Consider the following 27,131-nt stretch of genomic DNA (forward strand, 5'->3'; position numbering starts at 1 on the left):
CAGCTAAACTGTGTTGACCTTGGACAACTTGAGCTAACTGTAGCAAAATCAAATTGTTATTTTAATTTCAGATCAGTTTTCAGATATAAAAGTAGGAAATCCTTTCATCGTTCTGCAGCAGACTCCATCACAACTCTTTGCACAGTTGCTTTTTGAGAAGTCAACTTCACCTGACCGGTATGAAAAATTCAAATGATTTTTCTCTCATTCCTATCATAATAGTGTCTTTATTATTTCTTCGCTTGACCTATGTTCATTTGTTACACAGCATACAAGTAGATTTTTATCAACAAATAATCTGCAGTTAATAAACATGAGAAATTCTGCAGATGCTGGAAATCCAAAACATTACACAGAAAAATGCTGGAGGAACTCAGCATCTATGGAAATGAATAATCAGCCGATGTTTTGGGCAAAGACCCTTCTTTAGTACTGGAAAGCAAGGGGGAATTAAAAGGTGAAAGGAAGGGAAGGAGAATAGCAAGAAGGTGATAGATGAAGCCAGGTAGGTAAGAAAGGTAAAGGGTTGGAGTGGAAGGAATCTGGTAGAAGAGTGGACCATAGGAGAAGGAAAGAAGAGATAATAGGCAGTTGAGAAGAGATAAGAGGCCAGAGTAGGGAATGGAAGAAGATGGGAGGGAATTTTTTTTTGCTGCAAAGAGAAGTTGGTATTTGGAGGCTACCCAGATGGAATGTTAGGTGTTGCTCTATCACCCTGAGGGTCAGCTGATGGTGATACAAGAGGAGGCCATGGACTGACAGGTTGCAACAGGATGGGAATTAAAATGTTTGGCCACCAGGAAGTTTGGCTTTTGGCAGATGGAACGGAGGTGCTCGATGAAGTGATGGGGTTTACCAATGCAGAGGACGATGCATTGGGATTAACTACTTGTGTTTATGATGGGTACTTTTTCCTTCAAAACTCCATAATGTGAATGTTACAAACATTGTCTTGGTTTTAAGTGTTGCTAATTTAACTTCTAGGAAAGATTGTGAAAGTGTTGGAGCAATGTCGCAACCCTTTTATTTTTGCACCAGTTTTCTCTTTGTGTGTGATTGACTTTGTTGTGAACCCACTACTTAGGATTGTGTCATGAAACAAACGTATGATGGAGACAAATTTGTGTAAGCTGGTGAATTTGAGGAGAGTGTTCCACAGTTCCTCTCAGTTAATGAAGTGAAAGGCTTTTGTGAGGTCAATACCCCATATGCGGTGGTTGTTACTGCTCCCTGTGTTTTTCTTGAATTTGTTCGCTGAAGGTAATGCCCTTTTGTGCTTCTATTTCACACCCCTCTCATGTACCTTAGTGCCTGTTCCTCCAGGAGCACTTTGGTCTACAGTTCCCCATCTCTGCTGCACCTGTTCCTGGCCACTGCCTCTGGCAGCACAGCTGGCTCCATTTGTAGCCGATCCTCCCCAGCTCTGACTTCATCCTTGCGCTTGGCTGGTATACCAGAGCCTCCTAGAAAACAACACATTCTCACAGTTAATATTTTCCAGATTATAATCCAAACCTAAGAGATCCTTATGTGCATTATATTTTAACACATTATCGAAGTTCCCTAAAATACACATTGAATTACTATCTTGGAAGAATTGTTGACAAGGTGACAACTATTTTGCATTCTCAGCCTGTTATATTAAGTATGAATGGGTTGAATGCCTGAGCCTGAATATTGGATATCTTGATTCCCTCTGTAGGCTGTTCATGCTACTGCACAAGGAAGACCTGAATCTGAATGTACAAGAGATCATTGTAAACTGCTGCTGTGAATGCCTTCCACTGTGGAACACCAAGAAGCTCGGCCACTGTACATCTTTTCTCAACGAAGCAATTAAACTGATAGAGGAAAACACAAAAGATTGTCTTCCTGATTTGGGATTCGCCCTTCCAAGTTCATTACATCAGGCAGAAGGAATAGTTGAAGGTGAATTATCGGAATCTTCCTTGGGACCATATTCTCTCATTCCTTCTGCTTTGAATTTCCTCAAGTCTCATTCAGAGTTACTAACAGTCCTTGTATGTTTAACTGCTACCCGGGGTCAGAAGGCACTTAAACACAGTCTGTCATGGAAGCAACGTTTGAGTGGTCGCACGGAGGTACTCCTTGACGTGGAACAAATGTGCAAGGAGTGTGAGGAATTAATGAAAGGATTTCCAGTCCTTGAACATTTTCTTTCTGCAATGGCTGAGCCTTTTCTAGGAACCCAAGAAGAAGTTACCAGCCTTGTGGACTCTCTGTATGGTAATCCATGTGTTACACTTTTGCTATCAGGCCTTCATTCTGAGATTGCTGTGAGCACAGTAACAGAAGCATTCAGGCAGTTCCTATGTGATAGACACTGGCTCAGGGCCTTGAAGACTCTGGAACTATATGGTGATGAGAGTGAAGAGTTTGAGAAACTGAAAGATGTTCTGCTCAGTTGTGCTGTCATGGAAGGTAAGGCTGCAAAACCCTTGTGATAGAGTATCATTAAAGGCTTCATGCATGCAAGTCCAATTAAAATTTAAACAATTTCCTAGAAAGGCAGAGTCACCTCCAGGAAGAACAGTCTAAAATATGTAGATTCATAGACTTGGAAGACATTTAGTTGAGTGAAGTTCCCTATTGTATCAGCAGATTGAAGTGTTGAAATAAAAAAAAAAATCCATGACTTTAAGAATGCCTTAGTTATACTGTTTTTAAAATTAAGGGAAAAAAGAAGTGCTCCTTAAGGTGTTTATTCCATATTGATAGGTGTAATAGTCTTTCAAGCACTTAAGAAATCTTTTGACAATATTGAATTCTTTGGGTAAAGTCAGTTAACAATTCCCCAAAAACTACATACCTTTGTTAAATATTTAATTATATTATCAATATTTTCCACTATCTCTCCATTCACATTAATGGAAAGCTACTCATAATCCCACTTGCTTGCTAGTTGAGATATTACAGTGCCTCTGCTGTGGGAAGAGAAATTATAGTTGGTGTAACATTGGTAATATCTATGACAAATGTGAATTTATAACAGAATTGTGCAACCATGATGTATGTAATCAGAATGGGTACTGGGTTATGCCTGCACTCTAGGTCCAAGATTGTAGGTCTTTTAATCTTCTATCCAGTGCTGCAAATTCTTCTGAATCCCATGTGTAACAATAGTGGATGTTCATCACTAATGTATGAAAATTCCTAGATCAGTATGCACATGCTAATTGCTGTGCACATACGTAACAGTTTCTTGTATATACTTGACAGACAACTATTATGTTTGCCTGCTGGTTGGTTTTAGAGAGTGTTATTAACATTGTGTTTCATATAACCAGCCAATGAAAGCAGCTTCCTGCATTAGCTAGCTGGTCTTCCATTGCCCATAATTGGGAAATCTAATCAGTTCATTTGAGCCTGCTTTAAGGGCAAGCTATAAGGCAATTGTTCATTGACCTATAAGCCATATTTTTAAGACCAGCTATTGTTTAATCTAATTCTTTTTGTATTCATGGTCAAGTGGTTCTCTCTTGTATTATGTCTTGTAACTCTGGCAGAGAAAGAAGGCTGGGAATATCTCATCCGCATAAGGAATGCTACCCTACGAGCTAAGCTGCTTCTCCACTGCATGGAGAAGTGGCCACTTGATGCATGTCTTGAGGTTCTGTTTTATTGTCTGAGTGATCCCAGCACAAACAAAAGGGAGTTAAGGTCTGATCTGCTTGCAAAGAAAAAGGAGCTTCAGGTTTATCAGAAGGTATGTGACTTCCAGTTCCTGTTAATTGACACTTCATAATGTGAAAATATGTGATTATACAAGACAACCAGAATGATGTGAGGTCATGAATTTTGTTTCTGTTTCATTGATCTGCTGTTGCAAGTCAGATTTCTTATTAAAAATAATTTACCACACAATAGTGTTTTACATATGAGCTATGTATCTTTGATTCTTTGGGTGTGTCATTTAAACTTTTAAACCATTTAGCTGCGTCTTTGAGCATTTTAACTTTTTGAGGTTTTGCTGTGTTCTATATGATTTTAAAAAAGATTTTAATTATGTTGACAGATCTCTAAATATCATTCACATCAACATTATTTCATTATTATTCAAGTAAATAATGAGTATTACAGGATTTTAAAGAACTCCATGCAGGACAAAATATCAGTAACACTAATTTATACTGTCAATTATAGTCTACTATATTTTTGTTAAATAAAAGTGCATTTTATGCAGTAAATTCAGGGGATCTTCACAATGGTTATCCCTGTGTTTGGGTCTCTGACACTGAGCCTGGCGCTGTTGTGCAGGAGAGAAGGAGGGAGAAGAGAAATGCGGTAGTCATAGGGGATTCCATAGTCAGGGGAACAGACAGGAGATTCTGTGAGCCTGACAGAGATACCCACATGGTGTGTTGCCTCCCAGGTGCCAGGGTACGGGATGTCTCGGATTGGGTCCTGAATATTCTAAAGTGGGAGGGTGAGCAGCCAGTTGTCTTGGTACATGTTGGTACCAATGACATAGATAGGACAAAGGAGGAGGTCCTGAAGAGAGATTTCCAGGAGTTAGGAAGGAAGCTGAGGAGCAGGACCTCCAGGGTAGTAATCTCAGGATTGCTACCTGTGCCACGTGCTAACGAGGGCAAGAATAGTTGGATCAGGCAGATGAATGCGTGGCTGAGAGACTGGTGCAGGGGGCAGGGCTTCAGATTCTTTGATAATTGGGATCTCTTCTGGGGGAAGTATGACCTGATCAAAAAGGACGGGTTACACCCGAACCTGAAAGGGACCAATATCCTGGCAGGAAAGTTTAATAGAGCTGTTAGGGAGGGTTTAAACTAATTTGGCAGGGGGATGGGAACCGGAATGATAGAGTGGAGGAAGGGGAAAACAGAAATAAATCTAAGGTAGTGAGCAGTAAAGATGTCAGGAAAGACAGGCAGGTGATGGGGCAAATTTTTAGCCATTGGGATGAGTTGCAGTGCAATAAAGTTGCAGTGAAATCAATGCAAGAAGTATCAAATACTGGTCTTAAGGTAGCATAAGGAATAAGGTGGACGATCTTGTTGTACAGCTACAGATTGGCAGGTATGATATTGTGGCCATCACTGAGACCTGGCTAAAGGATGCATGTCTCTGGGAGCTGAACGTCCAAGGATACACGGTGTATCGGAAGGATAGGAAGGTAGGCAGAGGGGGAGGAGTGGCTTTATTGGTAAGAAATGATATTAAATCATTAGAAAGAGGTGATATAGGATCGGAAGGTGCAGAATCTTTATGGGTTGAGCTAAGAAATAGCAGGGGTAAAAGGACCCTGATGGCAGTTATTTAAAGGCCTCCAAACAGCTGCAGTGATGTGGACTACAAATTACAACTGGAAATAGAAAAGGCTTGTCAGAAGGGCAGTGTTATGATAATTGTGGGGAATTTTAACATGCGAGTAAATTGGGAAAATCAGGTCAGCACTGGATCTCGAGAGAGAATTTGTAGAATGTCTGCGAGATGGCTTTTTAGAACAACTTGTTGTTGAGCCCACTAGGGGATCGGCTGTACTGGATTGCGTATTGTGTAATGAACCGGAGGTGACTAGAGGGATTGAGGCGAAGGACCCCTTAGGAGGCAGTGATCATAACATGATTGAGTTCACTGTGAAATTAGAAATAGAGAAGCCGAAATCTGATGTGTCGGTATTTCAGTGGAGTAAAGGAGATTACAGTGGCATGAGAGAGGAACTGGCCAAAGTTGACTGGAAAGGGACACTGGCAGGAAAGACAGTAGACCAGCAGTGGCTGGAGTTTATGCGAGAAATGAGGAAGGTGCAAGACAGGTATATTCCAAAGAAGAAGAAATTTTCGAGTGGAAAAAGGATGCAACCGTGGTTGACAAGAGAAGTCAAAGCCAAAGTTAAAGCAAAGGAGAGGGCATAGAAGGAAGCAAAAATTAGTGGGAAGACAGAGGATTGGGAAGTTTTTAAAACCTTACAAAAGGAAACCAAGAAGGTCATTAAGAGAGAAAAGATTAACTATGAAAGGAAGCTAGCAAATAATATCAAAGAGGATACAAAAAGCTTTTTCAAGTATATAAAGAGTAAAAGACAGGTGAGAGTAGATATAGGACCGATAGAAAATGATGCTGGAGAAATTGTAATGGGAGATAAGGAGATGGCAGAGGAACTGAATGAGTATTTTGCATCAGTCTTCACTGAGGAAGACATCAGCAGTACATCGGACACTCAAGGGTGGCAGAGAAGAGAAGTGTGAGCAGTCACAATTATGACAGAGAAAGTACTCAGGAAGCTGAATAGTCTAAAGGTAGATAAATCTCCTGGACCAGATGGAATGCACCCTCGTGTTCTGAAGGAAGTAGCTGTGGAGATTGCAGAGGCATTAGCGATGATCTTTCTAAAGTCGATAGATTCTGGCATGGTTCCGGAAGACCTGGAAGATTGCAAATGTCACTCTGCTATTTAAGAAGGGGGCAAGGAAGCAAAAAGGAAATTATAGACCTGTTAGCTTAACGTCGGTGGTTGGGAAGTTGTTGGAGTTGATTGTCAAGGATGAGGTTACAGAGTACCTGGAGGCATAGGACAAGATAGGCAGAACTCAGCATGAATTCCTTAAAGGAAAATCCTGCCTGACAAACCTATTACAATTTTTTGAGGAAATTACCAGTAGGCTAGACAAGGGAGATGCAGTGGATGTTGTATATTTGGATTTTCAGAAGGCCTTTGACAAGATGCCACCCATGAGGTTACTTAACAAGATAAGAGCCCATGGAATTATGGGAAAGTTACATACGTGGGTAGAGCGTTGGCTGATTGGCAGGAAACAGAGAGTGGGAATAAAGGGATCCTACTCTGGATGGCTGCCGGTTACCAGTGGTGTTCCACAGGGGTCAGTGTTGGGGCCGCTTCTTTTTACATTGTACATCAACGATCTGGATTATGGAATAGATGGCTTTGTGGCTAAGTTTGCTGACGATACGAAGATAGGTGGAGGGGCCTGTAGTGCTGAGGAAACGGAGAGTCTGCAGAGAGACTTGGATAGATTGGAAGAATGGGCAGAGAAGTGGCAAATGAAGTACAATGTTGGAAAGTGTATGGTTATGCACTCTGGCAGAAAAAATAAACGGGCAGACTATTATTTAAATGGGGAAAGAATTCAAAGTTCTGAGATGCAATGGGACTTTTGGAGTCCTTGTACAGGGTACTCTTAAAGTTAACCTCCAGGTTGAGTCAGTGGTGAAGAAGGCGAATGCAATGTTGACATTCATTTCTAGAGGAATAGAGTATAGGAGCAGGGATGTGATGTTGAGGCTGTATAAGGCGCTGGTGAGACCTCACTTGGAGTACTGTGGGCAGTTTTGGTCTCCTTATTTAAGAAAGGATGTGCTGACATTGGAGAGGGTACAGAGAAGATTCCCTAGAATGATTCCGGGAATGAGAGGGTTAACATATGAGGAACGTTTGTCCGCTCTTGGACTGTATTCCTTGGGGTTTAGAAGAATGAGGGGAGACCTCATAGAAACACTTCGAATGTTGAAAGGCATGGACAGAGTGGATGTGGCAAAGTTGTTTCCCATGATGGGGGAGCCTAGTACGAGAGGGCATGACTTGAGGATTGAAGGGCACCCATTCAGAACAGAAATGCGAAGAAATTTTTTTAGTCAGAGGGTGGTGAATCTATGGAATTTGTTGCCACGGGCAGCAGTGGAGCCAAGTCATTGGGTGTATTTAAGGCAGAGATTGATAGGTATCTGAGTAGCCAGGGCATCAAAGGTTATGGTGAGAAGGCGGGAGAGTGGGACTAAATAGGAGAATGGATCAGCTCATGATAAAATGGCGGAGCAGACTCGATGGGCCGAATGGCCGACTTCTCCTTTGTCTTATGGTCTTATGTTTGATGGGGCAAAGGTGAGCAAACTTTCAATGGGTGAAGAATGGATGAGCAATTTAGAGTTGAGTAATGACAAGAATTAACACTCTGCAGTGGAAAAATAAACCGAGTTTTGTAAGCCCTTTATTAGAATTGGAGAAAAATGAGTTGGTTTGAAATTATAGAGATGATGAAGGATAGACGAATCAGTCCAAAGGAATAATAGAGTGAGATAACCACTGGTGCTGTAACGGCCACTATGTATCTCCTTCCTTCCTGTGTTCAGGGAAGCAAGTAGTCCATAAAACATAGGAGAAGAATTAGGCCATTCAGCCATTGAGTCTGCTCTGCCATTCCATCATGGCTGATCCTGGATTCCACTCAACCCCATACGCCCGCCTTCTCGCCATATGCTTTGTTGCCCTAACCAATCAGGAAACTTATCAACTTCATCTTAAGAGCATTCCACAGATTCACCACTCTCTGGCTAAAAAAAATTCCTCCTTACCTCTGTTCTAAAAGGTCGCTCCTCAATTTTGAGGCTGTGCACTCTGGTTCTGGATACCCCCACCATAGAAAACATCCTCTCCACATCCACCCTATTTAGTCCTTTCAACATTCGGTAGCTTTCAATGAGATCCCCATACATTCTTCTAAATTCCAGTGAATCCAGGCCCAGAGCTGCCAAGTGCTCCTCTTATGTTAACCCCTTCATTCCTGGAGTCTCCTCTGGACTCTCTCCAATGACAATACATCCTTTCTGAGATATTGGGCCCAAAATTGTTGGCAGTATTCTAAGTGCAGTCTGACTAGTGTCTTATAAAGCTTCAGCATTATCTCCTTGCTTTTATACTCTATTCCCCTTGAAATAAATGCCAACGTTTCATTTGCTTTCTTTACCACAGACTCGATTTGTAAATTAATCTTCTGGGAGTCTTGCACGAGGATGTCTAAGTACCTCTGCACCTCTGTTGTTTAAACCTTCTCCCCATGTAGATAATAGTCCACACTATTGTTCCTTTTACCAAAATGCTTTATCATATATTTCCCTGAACACTGTGTTCCATCTGCCATTTTTTTGCCCATTCTTCCAATTAGTCCTGCTGCAATTGCATTGCTTCCTCAGCACTACCTACCCCTGCACCTACCTTCGTATCATCCACAGACTTTGCTACAGAACTATCAATTCCATTATCTAAATTGTTTGCAAACAATGTGAAAAGTAGCTGTCCCAATACTGACCCCTGAGGAATACCACTAATCACTGGCAGCCAACCAGAAAAGGCTCCCTTTATTCCTATTCGCTGCCTCCTGCCTGTCAGTCATTTCTCTATCCAAGCCAGTATCTTTCCTGTAACGCCATAGGATTTTATCTTGTTGAGCAGGCTCATGTGTGGCATCTTATCAAATGCCTTCTGAAAATCCAAGTGAATGATATCCACTGCCTCTCCTTTGTCCACCCTGCTTGTTACTTCCTCGAAGAACTCTAACAGATTTGGCAGGCAAGATTTCCCTTCACAGAAACCATGCTGACTTTGACTTTGACTTATCTTATCATTAGTCTCCAAGTATTCCGAAACTTCATCCTTAATAATGGACTCCAATATTTTCCCAACCACTGAGGTTAAGCTAAGTGGCCTATAATTTCCTTTCTTTTGCCTTCCTCCCTTCTTAAAGAGTGGAGTGTCCTTTCAGATAATGCTATGATTCTGTTGGCTTATAGTTTCATGTTTGTCCACAATGTAGTCTACATTGGAGAAACAAAATATTGATGTATACACCTACATTCAGTGTGCAGGACTGACACAGAGATGCCATTTGCCAGTCATATAAATCAGGGGTCCCCAACCTTTTTTGCACCGCGGACCGGTTTAATATTGACAGTATTCTTGCGGACTGGCCAACTGGTGGGGGGGGGGGGGCGGGGGTGTTAATCACGACCGGAATATAGGTGATAAGTCAACTATAAGTCACTTATAAGTGGCTAATACACTCAATTTCGTTTCTAAAGGGGTTTATCTAACAAATTTAATATTAAACACACCGCATATTTTCCTCGCATGAATATAGTGATAAGTCAATTATAACAGTGGTTCCAAACCTCCGGGCCATGGACTGATACATTGCCTCAAAGCATGCAGTGGTACAGCGGTGGCCGGAGTGCACCCAGCACACCTTTAAGAAAAAAGCCGAAATAAACAAGCTAATTAATTAGGTGCCGCCCGGCACGTAAATGTCGGCCCAGATCAGAGGCGACGCAATCGGCAATCGCCTCTGATCTGGGCCGACATTTACGTGCAGGGTGGCACCGAATCAATTAGCTTGTTTATTTCGGCTTTTTTCTCAAAGGTTTGCTGGGTACATTCCGGCCACCGCTGCATTCTTCACGGCCTGGAGGTTGGGGACTACTGATTATAATTCACTTATAAGTCAATAGCATTATAACATTTTAAGTAACGTTTGGATATTAAATACACAGCACATATTTTCCTCGTATGAACATATAAAATCATTGCAACACACCAATATCGCTGAATCAATGGGAGCCCTGGGCTTGTTTTCCTGCAACAACACGTTCCCATCGAGGGGTGATGGGAGACAGCGATACTCAAAGGGGGTTCCTTATGTCCAGTCTATTCCACAATTTAGTTTTCGTTGCATTCATTGCAGAAAACTCTGCTTTGCAGCGCTATGATGTTGGAAATAGAAGGAACGTTTTCAGTGCTTTCGTGGCTATCTCAGGATATTCAGCCTTGACTTTGATCCAGAATGCCGGCAGAGATGTTACGTGAAACATACTTTTCAGCCCACCGTCATTTGTAAACTCAAGGAGTTGATATTTTTCCCGCGCTGACATCGGAGATTCACTGGAAACACTCACAAATGGGTCACGGACCCATTCCTTTGCATGTCTTGAGTCATTTGCGTCTTGGGTCACTGATGACCTCGCGTGCGTTAAAGTTCAATAGTGGGCGTGACAGGGAATGACGAAAGGTGCAGCTGATGCATATCATTTCATATCGCCAAATCATATTGTTTCCTCACGGCCTGGTAGCGCATGCTTTGCGGCCCAGTGATTGGGGACCACTGATATAACCCTCTCACTGTGGGCCCCTGAACTGTTCTCATAAGATGTAGCGTGAACATTAGAACAGCACTTCATCTTGTCTGTAGGCAGGTTTCTGCCTTCCATACCAATTTTAGGTAACTTGTTTGTTCTGAATTTGGCCAATTCTGTTCCGTCACGCTGAACAGCTTCTGTGGCTTTGACCTTTAACATGTCTTTTTTTTTTGATTTGGTCAAAGACTAGTACAGCGTGAAAGCAGCCTATTCAGCACAACAAGACCATACTAACCATCAAACACATATTTACTCTAATCCCTTTTTATTACCCCTGCGTTCAGATCAACTCCATAGATTCTTCCATTCAGCTACTACATGCCAGAGAGAATTCACAGTGACTAATTAACCTCTGGCCTGCATGTCTTTGGGATTTAAATGACCAAGGTGTGAAATATCTGTGTATATTCTCTTTGCTATACCTGTGAAATAGAATAAAACAGAAAATGATGAAAACACACAGCAGGTCAGGCTGCATCTGTGGAAAAGGGAGAACGTTTATAGTTATAGGTTGAAAACCCTTCATCAGAACTGGAAAAATGAGAATGCAAGTCATTTTTAAGCAGCAGAGAAGAGAATGGAAGGATGTTTAGGAGAAAGGAAATATTCCTCATAGGGTGAGGTGCAAAATTTTGTGTATATTTTTCTTGCCGCAAAACATTTTGACAATATTAGGCAAATAGTGCTTTAATCTTAAAATAAAGGTTTCTGTTGTTAGATCCTTAATCTTGGGCCTCCTATTCTTTGGCATGGTTGGCAAGAACTTCGGACTGAATCCAATGAGAACCCACAGACTGTGATGGACATCATTCTGAAGGCCAGGGTAAAAAAACATTCATTCTTGATTCTAAAGATTTATTTTTGAATATCTGTTGCCAAACAATTAAATAGTTTTGTATGTATTTTAAAAGTTGAGCAAAAAAGTTCATGTTACAAAATTGTAAGCCACATCGCATTTATTTATTTAATTCCTTAGTTTTGAAGATTATTGTTAATTGGCATGAGCTATTTTGTAAAGAGGAGAGTTGTATACCAGTTCCCTTAAGTTGACATTTGCTAGAGAAAACGTATTGAATTTTTGAAAAAAATAGAATTTTTCTCACAGGATTGACTAAAACAATTTAAATGTGAACCAATAATTTTAGCTATTTATTGGTTCTCCATCTCTAACTATAGAGTAATAGGTTATTGCAAATGTTATGATCCCATTTTATAGTCTGGTTATAAAAACAAAACAAATTTTTTGACTGACCAGTATCTGGAGCAAATCGTTTTGTTCAGTGATATTTTATTCATTTTGCAGGTGCATTATTGAGCTACATTGGAACTGTATTTGGCTTGGTCCATCCTTGTGCAATTGTAGCCAATGTAGCCAGTGGCTTCTCTTCCTGCTCCCACAGTGTGTGCCTTCAGGTTCCAGGGACATATCCACTTAGTTCTATTCTATGTCCTTCTGCCTCTAGGCAAATCTGGAAAGTCACTGCTGGCTTTCATATACCTGTTGACCTCTCCAGTGTCTCTGAATTGTAATATTACTTGAAAGACAGCTCATGCTGGATCAGGAAAAGATGCCTCCCTAGCTAAATATTAGAAGACAAATGCCCTTCTCTATAATGCTGACACAAACTCTATTGCCTGGCATTGAATACTTCCCTATACAGTGTTTAGCTGCTATTTGAAACAAAAGTAGATATCTAAAATAGCACTACTTTTTTAATTCTAGGCTTCAGACTGTTTATTAGTGTCATCATAATGCCCAGCTCTTTCCTTTGTCACATCTTCAGACTCTGCTTCTGGCTGTTACTCACCTGATGCTGAAGCTATCACCCTTGCTACCATCAGAAATGCTTTTTACAATAAATTCCAGATGTTATCCACCCATCACCCCTTAACCTACTGGTCTGCATTGGCTCCTTTTTTTTGGCCCGTCCTCAGTCTTAAAATTCTCATCTTTGCTTTCAAGTACCTCCCTGACCCTGCCTGTCCCTATTTTTATCATGTTTTATCTCTGTAATCTTTCAGCATATGAGTGCCCCTGTGCATCTGGCGTTTTGATCATCCCCTAAACTAAATCAACTAAGTTATGGTTCACCCTCCATGTCTTTACCTTCTTAACCTATTTTATGTTGTTTCTTAAAACCTAACTTTGTCAAATTATGTTCAATTGTGCTCCTGTGCACTGCTTTGTGATGGTTTACTACTTCAAAATCATTTTATAAATAAATGTTGTTGCTTTAATTGAATGCTATTCTCTAAGGGGATTGATAAATTGTCTTTGCAGGAGTTTGAGCTTTGTGAATCTTGGGTTCAGCTACACCCTGTTCCAATGCACTTCACAGTAAAGCTCTGGCATGAATATCTCCTTCACCTTCTCGCGCTCGGAGATGGAGAGAGAGCATTCCAGGCAAGTGCTCCCATGAAAAAAATGTATTCTGTGTTACATGAGTGCTAATCGTGAATTTTGGCGTAAGTTTAAAGAACATTATTAAATATAGTGGATTCCAGTTAATTGGGACTCATTGGCACCAGTACCTTTTGGCCCAATTAAGCGACTGTCCCAATTAGCTGAAGTTTCATGGAAATAGTTAAAAAGCTATAAAAGCGACAAATGTTTAACGGAGTAACAAATTATGTGTTTAAGTGAAATACAGAACTAATTAGAAAACCACCAATACTACTACAATACTATAAAACTGTATTAGTTCCTAATAGTTATCAATGGAGGAATTCATCCAGTGTATGTTGCCATGTTCTTTTGATTGAATGTAAATAAACAAAATTAGTGCAGACACTTAGATAATGGACTGCCTTCATGCAATGCTTTTGATGATTGCATCCTCCAAGTCTTCATTTTCATTGTAACATTCAAGATGATTGTCAGTACCTTCAAATTCTTTGAGTTCCTAACTTGTTGAAGTGGAAAAATTATTTTATTTTCACTTTCAGACGTTGTGGCATCTCTAAGCCTCGATGCTTGAAACCGCAAAGAGCAAAACATCACTAATCACAGTGTAGTGTCAAATGACCACACAAGCATATACAATTGATGCTAGTTGGAAACTGTTCGGCAACAGTCTCGTCCCACTTAAGTGGCGTAGTGTACCAAATAAACAAGGTGGAATCCCAGCTATTTTTTCGATTTGTTTTTGCTCTTTAAGAGTTATCCTAAGTAAGCGGCTGCCCTGACTAACGGACCCAATTAATCGTAATCCATTCTATTAACATTTCCCATTTAATCAATAGACGAAAATGTTCAATATACATCTTCCTATGTTACTTGGTTCACTTTCATCATCTTGCTTCTACTATTTTTTAGTGTGTGCCCCTCGTCATGATTAAGCAGAAAGAAACTAGGATGTATTCTGTCCCTGTCATCACTTAAGCCTTAGATATACTTATTCAAGTATTCAAAACTTGGATTGTAACAATATTTATCTTTATTATTGGCTCCTTAAAGACTGAAGATAAAAAAATCAGTGCAATATAATAAAATAGATAGTTTGAAAGGCAGTTCATGTTCTTTCCAAAATTGGTCAAGTGGAAGGTTGCACTGAATCTGGCATGGGACTACCAATGTACCAATGTGTGGAGTTGAAGTAATTTGGGTATTATTCAGACTCTTTCCAGATCTGATGGATTTTCATCGAGAATATTTCCTTCAGATTTTAACTGTAATGGAATTGTCGTCGCATGCATGACATTATACGTTCATTAATTTGTTCGAGGCACATTAAACGTGGTTTGCTTTTAAATGAAATCTTTCATTAAAATACATTTAAGTAGTGGTTTTGATTTTTCAAATGGAGTTTGTACTTTCTCCCCGTGACCGCATGGGTTTCTTCCGGGTACTCTGGTTTTTTCCATAGTCCAAAGACGTACCTCTTGGTAGGTTAATTGGCTATTGTAAAATTGTCATGTGATTAGGCTTGGGTTGAAATGGGGGGTTGCTGCATGATGTGGATTGGAGGGCTAGAAGGACCTATTCTGTGCTGCATCTCAAATACATAAATAAATTGTTTTTCTAGCTAACCTATACATTTGCACATGAAAATAAAATTTATTACTTAAAAGAATATACAGGTATATATTGCGTTTTATGTTTCAGTGGATTAGTTCCAATTCATACTTGCCCAAAAGCATTGACAGGTTTAATATGCAACACTTTGGAGAGAAATGACCAGTTGGATTTCTGGGTTGAGGGGCCTTTTGAGGAGAGAGAGGGAAAGGGAGAGATGTGATGGAGTAAAAGCTGGCAGGTGATAGGCAGATGAGGGAGGGGAAGAGTGGGAGTGATGTCAGAAACAGGGAGGTGATAGGTGGGACTGATAAAGGGTTAAAGTTGATGGAATTTCTCAGAAGAGGAAGGTCGAAGCATGGAATGAAGTGAGTGAGGGGGAACTGGTGGGAGGAGTATGTGGGTGATGGACAGCTGGAGAGAATGAAGCAGGGGATAGGGGCAGGATAATGAATAGGCTAGTTGAATCAGGAAGAGAAAGAAAAGGAGGAAAGGGAAAGAAAGGGGCAGTTATTGGAAGTTGAGAATATTATGTTCATGCCGTCAGGTTGTAGGCTGCCCTTTTGACTCCCCATTTCTTCCTTGTCCAACAGGGTTATTCCGGAGCTTTGTGCATTGCTCTTAATTCCAGCATCTGCAGCTTCTTGTATCTTAACGGGTTTTACGTTTTGTTTCTGAGTTGAGGCATCCAGTTTAATTGTGTTAACTCAGATGTACATGCTTTATTTAGCTTAAACATTTCAATGCAAGAATGAGGTGATTTGTTGGAAATCCTGAAAACAAATTTTTTTTCCACAAATCCAGGTTAAAATGTATTTATATGTTTTATGTAAGGACAAGATTGCGAGTGCCAGTGATAAAAAGAAAAAAAATGTTGGAAATAGTCAATTGGTCAGGTGACATCTATGGCAAAAGAAAGCAAGTTTCAAATTAATGGAGGGCACAGTAACACAGCCAGTAGAGCTGTTGTATCTCAGCACCAGTCACATGGATTCATCTCTGTGCATTATGCAAGTTGTCCCTGTGACCTACAGATGTTTCCTCCCACATACCAAGTATGTGCATTTTGATCGGTTAATGCCCTCAGTACTTTGCCCTTCATACATAGGTGAATGGAAGGATCATTGTGAGGGTGGGAATGGGATGAAGTTGTTGAGCTTGTGGGAAGAATGGATTGTTGGATTAGTGCAAATGGATACTTGATGGTGAGCACTAATATGGTGGGCTGAATGGCCATTTTCCATACTTTGAATTGGAAGGATTGGAGGTAAACTGGTTTTAAGATGCAGGGGAGGTGTTGAGGGGTGTTGAAAGGAGGGAGCAGTTGAGAATGATTGTGATGGGGTGGGAGGCAGCAGACATTGAATGACAAAACTAATAGTGTAAAGTCAAAGGAAGTGCTGAAACAAATACGAAGATTGATCTGGTGTGGTTGTATTGGGGAAGGCAGGATCAAGTTCTGTTGTTGAGCAGAAACGTTGTCAGTTCCCTCTTATCAGATGGAGCCTCGCCTGCTAAGCATTCCAGCATTTTCTGTGTTAACTCAAGTTTCTGTCTTCTACAGTATTGAGATCATTTGGAATTAATTCTTCACAGATGAATAGCCTGACTCTGCTTCATCTCAGGCCTCTGTTAAATCGTCGTCACTTGGGAAATGACTTCTGCTTCTGGAATTTTTCCAAATCAATTCAGCTCTCATGAGGATAGGGAATAAAAATGTTGAGAAATATACTTACTGGAAAATGCTCTGCTCTGTGTTATGAAAATATGCAATCTTTTGAGAGCCAAGTATTAATTAAAATTAGTTTTTACAGAGTTCATGTGGATGTATTATTACTGATATGGATGTTTGGAAGCATCATAGCTGTATTACTGCATTTAAAAGAAAATGAATGTTAGAAGGTAGAAGCTATTGAAATAACAAATGGATGAGTTTTATTTCCAAGATCTTGTATTAGGCATTTTCTCAGTATTGTTAAAATGTATTGAGTGTCAGCTCAGTTCTTTCTGTTCCACTAGCTTCTGCAGGGGATCTGTGATCCTGACATATGCCAAGTTATATGTGAACAAGCTTTGGATCAGCACCCAGGATTAGCCGCTTGCCACTTTCTTTCCAATTATCTTACTACCCACTTTCATAAGAGTCTTTCTGCTGCACGACGTCATGAAATTCAAGCCATTCGCATTGGATCAAAGGTAAGAATTAGTATCCCTTGCTCACTGCTTCTCAAGTGCAAAAGAGAATGGCATATATTTTACTTCATAAAGTGTCTTACAATGTCCTTACTCACTTGGAATTTCCAGTTCTTTTTAAATGGATCCTTCAGACTTTCAGGAGGAAGCCTAAGTAGTATTAAGACTGTAAGACCTATAAGATATAGGAGCCGAATTAGGCCATTTGGCCCATCGAGTCTGCTCTGCCATTTCATCATGGCTGATCCAATTCTCCTCTCAGCTCCAATCTCCTACTTTCTCCCCGTATCCCTTCATGCTCCGACCAATCAAGAATCTATCATTCTCTGCCTTAAGTATACATAAAGATTGGTCTCCACAGCTGCCCGTGGCAATGATTATGCATCAGTGTAATAAAAATGGAACGATCCTGAGCTGGCTGATGGCACAACAACATCGGCGCTGGACCTGGGAGCGGAGATTCCCAGGTTCAAAACTAGTCGGGTCCGCCCCCGAGCATGCTTCCCATCCGTGTCAGGTTGAGTGTCGAAACCGCAACTTGACCTCGTAAAAAACAAAGGGAAAATGCCGCGAAAATGTCTGTGTGGGGAGTGGCGCGCCACACAGTCTCTCTCTCTCTCTCTCGCTCTGCGTCTTGGAAAAAGCCATGAAAAATCCATCATCACGGACGCACAGATACGCATGCACACGTAGACGCACACGTACAGACTCGCACGCATGCAGGCACACGCCAAAAAAAATAGAATGATCCATCTAATTTGGTTGAGGATCTGTAAGGTAAGTAAATAGTATTTAAAACTCAGTTTAAAATGAGTATTTGTATAGAACTGTTGAAATATTTGAGGAACCTGATTTTTTTTAAATATGCACAGGCTATGGCATCATTAATGGCACAAGTGTGTTAACTTTTCAAGTTCAGAACATGACATTTTGTCCACCTGACGTTATTCTACATTCCAAAGTTTGACTTGTATCTGGATGTTTTGACACTGTAACCTACCAGTTTTTGCTTTGAGTTAATAATTCATAAGTTGTGGAATTATTTCATTGGCGTGCTCATCAGTTTTCCTGCCCAATGAGCTATTGATATTTGTGTTCGACTTGTACATTTTCCATTTTGTAGCTTTTATTAACGTTACCGGAGTCTGCACATGATGCCTATTCACATTTGTCCTCAAGTCCATTATTAATGCTGGAGCAACTGCTGATGAATATGAAAGTGGATTGGGCTTCAGTAGCTGTCCAGACCCTTCATCAGCTACTCATGGGGCAAGAAGCGGGTTTTGCCATTGAAGACATCGATTGCCTTCTTTCCAAATATGCAGCCAAGGCTCTTGAAGTTCCATACGCTGTGCGAGAGAAAACACGATCAGGTAACAAAAATTCTACTGTTATTTTTTTGTATTTAAGAGGTTGTGCTTGGAAAGCTGCGGTGCCACTCTTGAGTTTGGCTGATCACAACAAATTATACACTGAAAAATGATAGTTACAACATCTTATTATGATACAGCTCGATTATAAAGATTGTCAAAATCTCTTGCTATGCTGCAAGAGCGATTTTTGACTTGATCTCTTTCTGTGTCTCATTTTATTTTCATACTGTATTCAATTTTGGGGTTGTAAACTTCCACTTGCTAATCATCACTCCTGTTTTCCAGCCATGTTGAAAACAAAAAAGCAGCAGTGTGCGTTATTACATTTTCTTCTCTGACTTTTCCTGTATTGTTTCATTCACGGGACACTGGCAAGCTATCTTTGTTTTGGTCAGTGTTTTTTTAATTTATCTTCAAAGATTTTCTTATAATTTCCCAGTTTTCTTTTTACTTTACAAGTTAATCTTTTGAATTGGTATTATTTCTTCTACAGATATAGTTAAATCAAATAAGATCACTGGTGGAATTAATGAAGGTGTCACAACACTTTCAACTATACTGTATATATGTTCTCAGTATTTATATTGCAGAGCACTGACAATTTATGGCTTCATGCTGTAGTATTCCTGTGGTTAACTCCGTAACTTAAAGGTACAACTGATGTAACTATTAGTTATGTTCAGGTATGTTAGTTTTGACAGAAATTTGGAGAAACAGTGACAGAGTAGTTTTAATTTCGCAGGATGTCCTGAAAGCTAATGTTTGATTTCATGCAAGTGAGTTTGACTTATTGGAAAGTTTATGGGGGGCTTTATTCAGTTCTTTGTCTTTTCTACGAATTATCTGGCATCAGGTGAAAAGTGATTTGACCTGTTATTGTCTTGCTATTAGTAAAGCCTACCTAATAGTCATGTTTAAGAATTAATCAGTATTCTTGGACTTATGATGTACTTTTGTGTTTAATAACCCCATGAAAGCTGAAGTGAAATTGCTTTGTTTTGTTTATAAATTATGAAATGTTGACCTCTTGGATATTGTATTTAACACGTGGCTTTAGCCATTATGATGTTTTATTTCTTCTTCCTAGATTCTGTAATTAATCTGCAAGATTTGCTCACTCAGAGCGCAGGGCCAGAGAGCGTCGCCATATTGCCAAGTATTGAGCAAACAGCAAGTTTGCCTTCTGGTGAGGGCAATGTCATAAAATTGTAGAATTTGCTGTACTGGTCCTTGTTTTGTTACTTGGTCAATGATGGTATCTGTAGCAGTTCTTGCTTAAAGCAATTCAGAATTCACTCCTTCATCCTCAGATCTGAGGAGAGAGAAACAGAGTTAATTGTTTCAGATTGAAAGTTCATCGATTTGAAATATTAACTGTTTCTGGCCCCAGAGTTGCCCGCTAGCCAAAAGGTCAGTGAAGTATTTTATCAGAATTACTTCAGTTAGATGAAGTTCAAAGGTTACTTTATTATTAAAGTATACAACTCTGAAATTCTTCAGGTAGCTATGAAACCAAGAAAGAAAAGAAAAGAAAGCTAGCATGATCATCAACCCCAAAATCCCTCCTCCCTGCCCAGAAAACGAAACACTAAAAAGGAACAGACACATCAACCCCAAATTTCTCCTCCCGCACAAAAAAACGAACAAAATGGAACAGGCACATTGACCCCCATATCCCTTCCTCCACCCCCCCACCCCCGGTACAAAAAAACTATAAGGATCAAGTGAAAAACACAAAGACTAAAAGAAGTCTATAGTCCAAATCCACATCCAAAACGCAGAAAACCTGGGAAACATTCTCTGGGCACAGTGAGATGCTCTCCCCTCTCCAGTAGTGTAGCAGAGCGATCCTCAGCAATCAAAAGGCAGGCACGCAGCCAGCGCTCACCCTCCACAGTTACTTTGCTTCAATCTCCCTCGTCGCTTTAATTGGTGAAATGGAGTCAAATGTCTTGCGCCTCTTCCCGCAGAGTGGCTGCCGTGAGGTTCGAGCATGCTGCCTGTTTGGAGACTGCAGAGAACTGAAACACCCAAACAATCTCCAAACTTCTGCATTTGCTTATTTAAAAAAAACTTCAAAAAATTTTAAAGTTTTTAAAATTGTTGTATTTCTGTGTGCTTGCTTGTGTTTTAGTCTTTTAAGTATTTTAAAATTTAACAGGTCCTGAATGATTTTGGAAGTTTTGAGTGTCAAAAGATATGTGAAATATCGCTATGTATACGGTTGCAGTGTTTCATTTTCTTAGTTATTTTTGAAGACTTTGCAACTCAAAAATAACAACTTCCCCAACAACCTAAAAAAAACACCCTCTGTAAGGCTGTAATGAAAGTCGGGTATGATTGCTGACTATTAGCACTATGTATGTAAATTGTAATAACTTTGAAAGAACTACAATTTAATATTAAGTACTTATTTCTGTTCTGGTTCAAAATTGGTCATGTTTCTGAGCCATGACAATAAAGGCAAACATCACTAAAATCATGATGGCTTACCTTGTGTGAGTCATTGTGTTTGAGCTGACATATAGCTAGGTTATAGAATGCTAGTATTCATGGCAGTCCAGAACTCCATAGTATCTGAGAAAGAGAACACAAAGGAGTTTCCCATGGGTGAAATAAAAGTGATCTAATTTTCTGCATTCTCACAGTTTCTTTGTTCTATTTTAAATGCAAAAACAGAATCAATAAATAGATTAGAACCAAGAATTTGTACTGTTAGATAACAAACTAACAAAGATTTTATTCTCAAGCTTATACTATTCACAGGATATTAATTATCTATGTTCTCTGTTGTATTTCATGTTCCAGTTAATCCCCATCTTAATGCACCATCAACCCCTCAGGAAACTATCCAAAGGTGTAAATCAATCTGTGAATTTGTTCCTCCGGATAGCCCACCTGCTAAGGAAGACTGGGTACCTGACAGCAAGGCAATGTATTGCTTAGTCTGTTGTAAAGAAAGGTTTACCATGGTAAGGAAACATACATAAAGTTTGCCATATTTTTCAGTCCTTTTACTTGACTTGGGAAGGACCAGAAAATGTCAAAGTAGAATTTCATTTTTTTTCTGCTATGGATTGTGTTGGCTTCCAGTAGCTTTGCAGTAATAGACTTGGGAAACAAAAGAATTTTGCTCTTCCATAGAAGGAATTGCTGTCATATCCCAGGAAATTAATAAATATGTTAACCATCTATAATTTAAATTGTAAGCGTTTTTTATCTAATAGGCTTGCGGGCCCTTGCTGTTGGAACCTGAGCTCTATAACATTTGATTTGACGAAGTTCAGAGTATATTTTATTATCAAAGTACATATATGTCACCATCTACAGCCTAGAGATTTAGTTTCTTATTGGCATACTCAACAAGTTTATAGAATAGTAACTATAACGGGATAAATTAAAGATCAGAATGAACATGAAATAATGAGACTCTAAAGCTTCATTGGTTGTGGGAACATTTCAGTGAAGGAGCAAGTGAAGTTGGGTGTAGTAATCCCCTTTTATTCAAGAGTCTGATGGTTCCGGGGTAGTAACTGTTCTTGAATCTGGTGGTCTGAGTCCTGAGGCTCCTGTACCTTCTACCTGATGGCAACGGTGAAAAGAGAGCATGACCTAGGTGGTGAGGATCTCTGATGATAGATACTGCTTTTCTATGATAGTGTTTCATGTAGATGTGCTCAATGGCTAGGAGGGCCTTACCTGTGATGGTGGCCCAATCCACCACCTTTTGTGGGACTTTCTGTTTAAAGGCAAGGTGTTTCCATATCAGCCCATGAAGCCAGTCAGTATACTCTCACTGCACATTTATAGAAGCTTGTCAAAGTTTTTGATGTCATGTGAAATCCCTGCAGTCTCCTAAGGAAGTAGAGGCGCTGCCATGCTTTCTTCGCAATTGCACTTGCTTGCTGGGTTCAGGATAGTTCTCTAAAAACAGTAACACCCAGGAATTTAAAGTTGCCAACCCTCGCCACCTCTGAGCCTCCAGTGAGGACTGGCTCATGGGCCTCTGGTTTCCTTCTCCGGAAATCTATAATCAGTTTCTTGGTCTTGCTGACATTGAGTAGTAGACTGCTGTTACGAAACCACTCAGACAGATTTTCGATCCCCCTTCTGATTCATCACCACATTTTATTTGTCCCCCTACAGTGATGTCGTCAGCAAACTTGGATATGGCATTGGAGCTATGCTTAGCCAAACAGTCATAAGTGTAAAGCGAGTAAAGCAGGGGCTAAGCGCACAGCCCTATAGTGCACCTGTGCTGATAGGGATCGTGGGGGAGATTTTGTTGCCAATCCAAACTGACTGGGGTCTACAAGAAAGGAAATCCAGGATCCAATTGTACCAGGAGGGTTTGGAGCTTATTGATTAGTTTTGAGGAGATGATGGTATTGAATGTTGAGTGATGAAGAACATCCTGATGTATATGTATCTTTGGAGGCCAGACGTTCCAGGATTGAGTAAAGAGCCAAAGAGATGGCACCTGCTGTGGACCTGTTACTCCGGTAGGCAAATTGGAGTGGATCCAAGTCGCCTCTCAGGCAGGAGCTGATGTGTTTCATCACCAACTTCTCAAAACACTTCATCACTGTGGATGTAAGTGCATCTGGGCAATAGTCATTGAGGCAGGTCACCACACTCTTCTTGGACACCAGTATAATTGAAGCCTGCTTGAAGCAGTTGGGTACCACTCACTGCTGAATCAAAAGGTTAAAGATCTCAGTGAACACACCAGCCAGTTGGTCAGCACAGGACTTAAGTACATGGGCATGTACCCCGTCTGGATTCACCCTCCTGAAGGCAGCCTGCATATCAGCTTCGGAGACCGAGATCATAGGATCGTCAAGGGATGTGTGGGTTTGTGATTGTTTCTGCATGTTCTGACGGTCAAAGTGAACATAGAAGGCATTGAGCTCATTTGAAAGTGAAACACTGCCGTATCCTATGTGGCTTTGTTTAACTTTGTGGGATGTGGTAGCATTGAAGACCTGCCATTCCTGTCAAGCATCCCTCATTGATTCAGGCTTGGTCCAGAATTTCCACTTGAGATGACTTTCTGGAGATCATTCCTGTACCTCCTGCAGCTTTCTTGGTTTCCAGACTTGATCTGGCTCTCAGTAGGTTTTGGATCTCGTGGTTTATCGGGGGCTTCAGATTGGGGAAGACTCTGAAAGAATTCGTGGGACATACTCTTCAACGGCTGTTTTACTGAAGTCCTTTACAACCGTGGTGTATTCATTCAGATCTCTAGATGAGTGCTTGAACATGGCCTAGTCCAACGACTCAAAGCAATCCGTTATTGCTCCTCTGCCTCGTGCGATCATCTCTTCATTGTCCTAATCTCTGGACCCTTGCTTTTTAAGCTCTGCCGGTATGTAGGTAAGAGGAGGACAGCCAAGTGATCTGATTTACCAAAAAGCAGACTGAGTAAGGAATGGTAGGAATTCCTTTTCTTAGTATGGCAATGGCCTAGTATGTTGGGACCTATGGTGCTTCAGGTTATGTGCTGGTGATAATGGGCAATGTTTTCTTCAAACAGGCCTGGTTGAAGTCTCCGACTATAATTTGAAATGCGTTGGGATGGGCTCTTTCTTGTTTGGAGACAGCATTGTGCTGTGTCTCCAAACCTTTTCAGCATGATGCTGTCTCCAAACATTTTCATCTGGCTGGAATTGTGAATCATTCAGTTTGTTCTCACGATGGGAAACCAACAAATCTCAACACTTGTTTGCCCAAACATCATTACTGGGAGTTGTGGTCAAAGCTTTGTCGTAGTTTTCTGTCTTTGTGCAATGAAACCATCGTGCTTGAGGTTTAGTGTTATTCTAAACTTAGTTCATCCTTTTCTTAAAAAAAATATGAACTGGGCAACCTGTGTCCAAAACCCAGTGTCTAACTTTATAAAATAACAGAGTGGAATATAAATATACCAGAATAATGTTATGAGTGCCCAAGGGCATCCAAAAGGGAAAAGAAATTGTACAGACTAATTATTTGAATTGTACTTCCTTCTGCAGCCCACAGGTTTTGCTTACAGATTATATACTTGTTTATAGAATGATCCTGTTTCAAAAGCCTTTTCCACTGAGACAGATTAAATAACAATTTAGCAAAACCAGCTGAACGATGCTCTAAAAATAATAGTGGCTCGCCCTGATTGACTGAGGGATTGTGGAATATAATAACTTTTAATTTAGGGCCTATTGCTTCTGACATTGATGGAAATTTGCACAACATCTTTTAAGGTAGTTCTTTGAATGACTCATATATTAATATATTGAGATCAAGCAGCTAATAGCAACTTATTTCTTTGATTATTCTTTCACCTGAAATTTCAAGCAGGAATATGCACTTCATTAGGTACTCCTGTATGTTAATGCAAATATTTAATCAATCAATCATGTGGCAGCACCTTAATGCAGAAAAGCATGCAGACATAGTCAGGAGGTTTAGTTGTTGTTCAGACTAAACAACAGAATGGGGAAGAAGTATGATCTAAGTGACTTTGATCATGGAATGATAGTTGGTATCAGACAGGGTGGTTTGAGCATCTTAGAAACTACTAATCTCTTGGGATTTTCACACACGACAGTCTCTAGAGTTTAGAGAATGGTGTGAAAAACCAGAAATATCCAGTGAGTGGCAGTTCTGTGGACGAAAAGGCCTTCTGATGAGAGAGAGGTTAGAGGAGAATGGCCAGACTGGTTCAAGCTGATAGAAGGCGACAATAACGCTAATAACCATGTGTTACAACAGTGGTGTGCAGAAGAGCGTCTCTGAATGCACAACATGTCAAAACCTTGAAGTGGATGGCCTACAGCAGCAGAAGACCACACCGGGTTCCACTCCTGTGCCTAATAAAGTGGCCACTAAATGTCTGTTTGATTTAAGTCCTTCAGAGGATGGACTCTGTTGAGAGGGGAACTCTTTAACTTCAGGCAACATGTTTTTAACTAGTTCTATATTATGGTGAAGATGCAAGACTGCACTACCATTGTTTTTTATTGTTTTTATGCCTTATGGCTGTTTAAAGTCAACGCTGGCATTTATTGCCTGTCATGAGTTGCCCTTGAGAAGGTAGTGTTGATCTGCTGTAAAATTGCAGTGGAAAGTACTCTATTGTTCTTGTTAGACAGGGATTTCTAGCCCTCCTGGGGCCCACGCACAGTAGTGGATTATGCATTTCTGGTCACTGCACTACTGATGTGATTGTGCTAGAGAGAGTGCAGAGGAGATTCACCAAGATTTTGCCTGATCTGGAGTACTTCAGTTACAGAGACTGGATAAGTTGGGTTTGTTTTTGCCAGGAATGACAGAGTCTGAGGCATGTACAATTATGAGAGGCTTTAGTATTAGGAACTTTTTCCCATGTTAGGGATAAAAGAAACAAGAGAGCATAGGTTTAAGGCGAGAAGTTGTTTTAAAGGGGATATGAGGGGTAAGTTTTGTTGTACAGGTTGATACCTGGAATGTGCTGGCAGAGAAGATGGTATATCAGATAATATTATGTTTAAGAGGTACTTAGGAATGGACAAGGCAGAGAAGGATACAGACCTAATTTGGGCAAAAGGTCAGCATGGATCTGGTGGCTGATTTCACCCATTTCAGTGCGGTTCGATTGGACCCGTTTCTGTTGTTCTGAAATCTGAATGACCTATACTGTTGCCTTCAGTTCAGTGGTCAAATTTAAGGAAAAGGTAACTGCTAGTTTCTCTATTTTTCTTTGTGAATTTAATCAGATTTTGTATTACTGTGGGACACTGTTTAGGGTCTTCTGTTTGTACTGTGGAGCTGGTTATGGCTCAGTCCACATCCTGTCCCTTAGTGTTAAAATACGTGTCAGCAGCTCCAGCTGGTATCTGTGCTATTCTCCTCCCCTCAGCAATTAGAATATATTCCATCTGAACCTGTTAATTCATCCTTTTTTTAAGTATACATAGCTTTCCTTGGCATCTCGACTTTGTCATTTTGTCCCCTGAGCAGCATCTCAGCCACTCTCCAATTATAGTGTGCCAAATGACCTTCCATGGTAAAATGCAAAATACTCATTTAATACCTCTGACATACAGGATCAGCTTCTCAGCTGTTCATTAGTACCACCCATCACAAACCATCCTTTGTAGTTGCATGCTTAAAGGTGGCTATCCTCCTCTTCCGCCTTTACCCAGATTTCCCTTTTCATGTCACCGCTGAACTTCCCGTGCTGAGCCAGTGTCATCTTTATTTAATGTATATTTTGCCTACCATGCTCAATAGATTTATACCAACAGCTGATTGCCAACTAAATTTCTAGCCTTTGGCTCAGAATGCCTATTTTTACCTCCAGTGTCACTCAGCGGGCACACTTCCTCAGCTAACTGGCTGCTGCAGTCCTTTTTGTTACATCAAGAATTGACAATTTCGGAATTGTTTCTGTCAATCTCCCTTGTTTTATTTGTCCAAAATTCTACAAACCCTTCAAAATCCATATTTCACTCCTGTGCCAACAAGGTACTTTGCTTCCTGGTCAAACTTTCATCATTATCATGTTCATTATGTGCCTTGTCATATGACATGGGCAATCATAGTCTTGGCCATGATTGTTCTTGGCA

The 27,131-nt window shown here is 40.4% G+C and overlaps 1 protein-coding gene across 3 annotated transcripts in view; it reads left to right on the forward strand.

Annotated features, from left to right (window-relative positions):
• zfyve26 (zinc finger, FYVE domain containing 26) overlaps positions 1–27,131 on the forward strand; it is a 119,272-nt gene that overhangs the window by 58,649 nt on the left and 33,492 nt on the right. For all 3 annotated transcript variants that reach the window (XM_072266562.1, XM_072266570.1, XM_072266580.1), the window contains exons 20-28: positions 72–177; positions 1,703–2,442; positions 3,528–3,727; positions 11,681–11,785; positions 13,244–13,366; positions 16,997–17,173; positions 18,294–18,543; positions 19,631–19,729; positions 21,352–21,515. In XM_072266562.1, coding sequence (XP_072122663.1) covers positions 72–177; positions 1,703–2,442; positions 3,528–3,727; positions 11,681–11,785; positions 13,244–13,366; positions 16,997–17,173; positions 18,294–18,543; positions 19,631–19,729; positions 21,352–21,515 — 1,964 coding nt within the window. The remainder of the gene's footprint in view (positions 1–71; positions 178–1,702; positions 2,443–3,527; positions 3,728–11,680; positions 11,786–13,243; positions 13,367–16,996; positions 17,174–18,293; positions 18,544–19,630; positions 19,730–21,351; positions 21,516–27,131) is intronic.

This window comes from Mobula birostris, chromosome 1, assembly GCF_030028105.1.
Source record: "Mobula birostris isolate sMobBir1 chromosome 1, sMobBir1.hap1, whole genome shotgun sequence".
In the NCBI taxonomy this organism is placed as follows: Eukaryota; Metazoa; Chordata; class Chondrichthyes; order Myliobatiformes; family Myliobatidae; genus Mobula; species Mobula birostris.